We start from the raw sequence: 5,545 nt of genomic DNA on the forward strand, positions 1-5,545 counted from the left end.
GGCAGGACCTGGAAGATGCTCAGAAGATTCTATACAAGGATGTGATGCTGGAGACCTACAGCAACCTGATGTTTTTGGGTTAGTGGAACTCCCAAGAAGCTCTCTGAAGTAATTACTGTTTCCTTTCATAGTAAATGTACAAGAGTTTCATAATGTTTAATGCTGTTTAGGAGTGAGATTTTATTCTGTGGTTAATGTGAGTGGCACTCCTCTTTAACAAAATACCCAAATCAGCCCCTTATTGCACAACTGATAAAGTTGAACTGTTGTTAAGTAACTTACATGAATAGTTTGGCAAAATTCCACAATGCTTTTTATTAACAGGACAATCCATTGCCAAACCTGCAGTGATCTTCAAGTTAGAGCAAGGAGGAGATCCATGGACATTAGAAGAACTTCCCAGCTTGAGCCTCCCAGGTTAGTCAGTGAACAGTTTTCAGGGACTAGTGTAATACATTTTCTTTTAAAGAATTTATATTTCATTGAGAGAGGAAAACAAAATGTTAGTACTCATGATGTTAGAAAAATGTAGAAATGTTTTCCTGGGATAAGAGTGTGAAAAAGTGGGTATATATTTTTTAAAGGGTCCTATGGGATGGCATATTTAGAATAATTAGTATGTATGTTTTTGGCTACAAGTCCTTCCACAGTAACATTTCTTCTTAAGTGACAAGAGTTCTTTTGGCTTCTGCAAATAGATGATCTAGAAAACTGTTCACATTAGCAAAGAAACAGTACACAATACCCACTATTAAAAGAAAAAAAAAAGAGAAAAAGGACAGGGAAAACAAATGACACATGGAAATCTTTCAGTGTAAAATTATAGGAAGACAGAAGGTAGATATTTTGAATATTGTTAGAGGTATTAAAGGAAAGGGAAGCATAAAGGAACAAAATAAATCCACTCAGCTTTTAAAAATATTAATGTGAATTGCTACAGTAACATATTAAGGAGAAAGAGCCATATTTCTTGTTATAGATCAGTACCAATATTTGAAATATACATGAGCAGTGAAAATTAATTCTCAAATATAATTTATGGAAATTATTGTCTTTCAATCAAAGAGGATTGGTATGAGAGAGACTGCTTGTAAGTGTAATAAATATGGGAATACATGTGGTAAGACAGTTCTTATTGCCCAGTATATAGTTCACATGTGGAAGAAGCCATTTAACAAAAAGTCTAATTGTCTCATTCAGCAGATGAGATGATACACGAGATGCACACTATAAATGTAAAGAATATGAAAAATTATTTTTTAAAATCATTTTTACAATAGATTTTAAACAGAGTAGATGATTGCTATTCATAAGAGTTGTAGAATTAAAATATAGCTTTTCATCAGAGACTGCACACAAGGGAAACACCTTATAAATATAAAAATCATAAAGAATTCTTTTTTTCCAGAGGTCAAAAATTACGGTAACCAGAGAAATTACAAAGAAGTAAAACCTTATCGTGTGAAGAAATTAGCAAACTTTGCACTCTTGTTATACATGAAATAGCTCTTACTGGAGAGAAAATTTGTAGATAAAAGAATATAGAAATTTGTTTTGTCTGAACACACCCCTTACTGATCATTTGAAAACTTACACAGGAGAGATGCCCTATGAGTGTAAACAATGTAAGAAAACATTTTCCCAGAATTCAGACCTCACATAGGAGTCACATAGGAGAGAAATTCTATGAAAGTAAAATATGTGGAAAAATGTTCTACAAGAAGTCATACTTCACTGTGCATCAGACAACTCACACTGGAGAGAAATCCTATAAATGTGGGGAATGTGGAAAATCTTTCAGTCCCAAGTCAGTCTTGAGTAGACATTGGAAAACTCATACAGGAAAGAAACTCTATGAATGTGAACAATGTCGGAAAATGTGTTTGCAGAAGTCACATCTCACTGAGCATCAGAGAAGTCACACAGAAGAAAAACCCTTTGAAAGTGAACAGTATGGGAAAACATTCTCCAGAAAAGAGTCCCTTACTGTACATAAGAGAACTCACACAAGAGAGAAGCCCTATGAATGTGAACAGTGTAGGAAAATGTTCTCCTGCAAGTCACATCTTACTGAGCATCAGAGAAGTCACACAGGAGAAAAACCCTTTGAATGCAAACAATGTGGGAAAACATTCTCCAGCAAGGGGTCCCGCACTGTACATAAGAGAAGTCACACAGGAGAGAAGTCCTATGAATGTGAACAATGTAATAAAATGTTCTCCCAGAAGTAACAGCTCACTGTGCATAGTAGAACTCATACAGGAGAGAAGCCCTATGAATGTGAACAATGTAGGAAAATGTTCTCCCATAAGTCATGGCTCACTGTGCATAGTAGAACACACACAGGAGAAAAACCCTTTGAATGCGAACAATGTGGGAAAACATTTTCCAGCAAGGGGTACCTCACTGCACATAAGAGAAGTCACACAGGAGAGAAGCCCTATGAATGTGAACAATGTAAGAAAATGTTCTCCCGGAAGTCAGATTTCACTAGGCATTGGAGAACTCATACAGGAGAGAAGCCCTATGAATGTGAACAGTGTAAGAAAATGTTCTCCCGGAAGTCAGATTTCACTAGGCATTGGAGAACTCATACAGGAGAGAAGCCCTATGAATGTGAACAATGTAAGAAAATGTTCTCCCGGAAGTCATATCTCACTGAACATCAGAGAATTCACACAGGAGTGAAGGCCTATGAATGTGAACATTGTAGGAAAATGTTCACCAGGAGGTCAACTCTCACTAAGCATCAGAGAACTCACACAGGAGAGAAGCCCTATGAATGTGAACATTGTAGGAAAGTGTTCACCTGGAAGTCTGCACTCACTGTACATCAGAGAACTCAACACAGGAGAGAAACCCTATGATTGTAAAAACTGAAATACAACTTTTTTCAAAAAGTCACATCTTACTGTACATCCAGGTACTCACACTGGAAAGAAACAATGTAGGCAACATTTTACTACTGGAAGGCAGGGCTCATTGTACATCAGAGGACTATCATAGAAGTGCAACTTTATCGATGTGAAGAACATAGGATTTTTAGACTCTCATAGAAGTGCAACTTTATTGATGTGAAGAACATAGGATTTTTTATCTTAAAAACTATATTTAGTAAGCATTTGAAAAGTCACACTGGAGAGAAATTTCATGAATGTAGGGAGGGAGTATAGAAAGTCTTTCATTTATAAGTCATAGGGAGGGAGTATAGAAAGTCTTTCACTTATAAGTCAGCCCTCAATGTACACCAAAGAATTCTGAAAAGAATAAAAGCCTGTGAATGTCAATGTACCAACAGAAAATTTTCCATTTAATATAAATCAGTCCTTACTGTATATAAGAAAACACAGGAGTAAGTTCTATAAATGGGAGTGGTATAGAAAAATGTGTTCAGAGTAATCATTCCATGTTTTACATTAGCGCACTCACAAGGAATAGAAACCCTGTATGTGTGGGAACTGTAATAAAACCTTGAAGAAGCCCCAACTTACTGTGGATCAGAGAACTCTCAGATCAGAAATTGAATAAATGTGAAAAATGAAGAAATCTTTTTATTAGAATTAAAAGATTACCATACATCAGTAAACTCAAATGGCTCAAAATCCTCAGTAATGTAAGCTGTGCTATCAATCTTTGAAATATTCAGAAATATGAGATGATCTCTGAAGGTAAAAGCATTGAACTTTTTTTTTTCAAATTCAGTTTTGCTTCAGCAAGTCACAGCAGTTAAAATTAACGGTATCAGAAAATTTGGGGATGATATCTGTCTACAAAAATAAAATGTTTCAGAATACTGATGAGTAAGACCTAAGAGTTTCCCAATTACAGAACTAACATGTGTATTTTGGCAAGTATTTTTCACTGATGAATAAGACCTAAGAGTTTCCCAATTATAGAACTAACATGCGTATTTTGGCAAGTATTTTTATTTAAGAGTGATTTTTGCTATAGGGCATATGTGCTCTCTGAAATGACAAAGAGACAGAGTGATAGAAAGCACGAAACCATCCCTTAAGGGGATGGCCACGGCACAATCTCTTCTTTTCCATTGTCCTCTTGGGATCTTGGGCACACATGTACACACACTGGCTTGAGTTTAAAGTCTGTGACTCTGGGACTTGAACTGAATTCAAATATATGGGAGGCCAGTGACATAACTATTACAACATCTGCTGGCCCTGGCAAAAGTTTATTTCTGTGTTCCATGTTTGATGTTTAAAGATGCAACAGAATATAAACACTGATTTTGGCAAAAATAAATATAGAAAATTTTCTAGCTTCCACTTTCATGGCAGGCAAGACAACAGAAAAAGTGTTTAAAAACATAGTGGAAACTGAAAGATTATAGGCCATATAAACTTTGAAAATGGTTATAGGTACTAGAGACAATGTGGGAAGAGGACGGGAGGAAGGGGACAGTGTAACAAAAGAAGTTATGGAGGAAAATAAGCAGGCATTTTGGGAATATAGAAATGGATTATAATATGTTGATGATAATGTGTTTTGGATCCTCAGCTACTCTAGTGGGAAATTTATTCATTTTGGATAAATTCAACTTACAAGCTAAGAGATGTTAAAGTGAATAAAATAAATTAAATTTTAAAATAAAATGTACCATAAATGTCTAACAAAATAAAGCAAAATAAAAAATTCTAAGGCATTTCAGAGCCTGGGAACTACTCATATGTACTGGGAGGGCTCTGCAAGTGTACCCCTGGTGAAATGTCCAAGTTTACTTTGAGAATGGAACTGATCTAGGTTGGAGAGGAAACATGTGAAAGTTCTGAGTGTGTTGAGGCACAACACACTCTGTGTGGTTATAAAATTTCCAAGATCCTCTTTGGATGTTGATCACATCTTTGTGGCCAGCGTTAGCCAAAATGTTCTGAGGCAGAACCCACACTGGTCCAGAAGTGCAACACAAGGTGAATTGGTATTGGGCTGGTTTTGGTTTTGGTTCACCCAACATCATGTTTTGGTTTTGGTTCACCCAACATCAAGACCCAGGTATAAGAGACCAAACTATGGTGAGTGGGATGTAAGGTAGCTGCTCAGTGGTGACAGGAACTGGCCAATGGAAGTCACTATGAGCTACAATGTGAAAAGTGAGATGACCAGACTTACTGTGTGCGCTCACATTGTCTAGCAAACATTACTGCTATCTGTATGACTCTTCACATCTCGTAAAACTGACTGGAGTGGTTGCACAGTAATATGAACATATTGAACAGTACTAAATTGTGTATGCTTGGACATGGTTAAAATGTGTCAAAGTTTTGCCTTCATCAGACTTTAGTCAGGCCTCTCAATCTTTTAGTTTCCTCTGCATACTTCCTTGTAAAATCCTTTTTGAGCAAATAACCCTGCTAAAGTAGTGTAGCATGAAACTCCACACTAAATATCAAACTATTTTAAATAAGTGATTAGGTGTGATGTTTGATTGCTGTGTGTCCTCAGCAAGAATCCCATTATTTCAGTTTATCAAGAATCTCTCATTCCTAATCTTTCTTTAGTCATTTTCCATCTGATAATCACCACATGGCTC

At 36.2% G+C, this 5,545-nt stretch overlaps 1 protein-coding gene across 1 annotated transcript; it reads left to right on the plus strand.

Moving 5' to 3' along the window:
- The first annotated feature begins 14 nt into the window (after window positions 1-14).
- Window positions 15-3,024, plus strand: LOC102486869 (zinc finger protein 84-like). Its single transcript, XM_027773101.1, is given in 3 exon segments — window positions 15-78; window positions 325-417; window positions 1,599-3,024. A coding segment is annotated over 1 exon segment (1,257 nt). The 5' UTR covers window positions 15-78; window positions 325-417; window positions 1,599-1,610; the 3' UTR covers window positions 2,868-3,024.
- The last annotated feature ends 2,521 nt before the right edge of the window (window positions 3,025-5,545 follow it).

The sequence above is a fragment of the Tupaia chinensis genome, unplaced genomic scaffold, assembly GCF_000334495.1.
Source record: "Tupaia chinensis unplaced genomic scaffold, TupChi_1.0 Scaffold000321_1, whole genome shotgun sequence".
Lineage (NCBI taxonomy): Eukaryota > Metazoa > Chordata > Mammalia > Scandentia > Tupaiidae > Tupaia > Tupaia belangeri.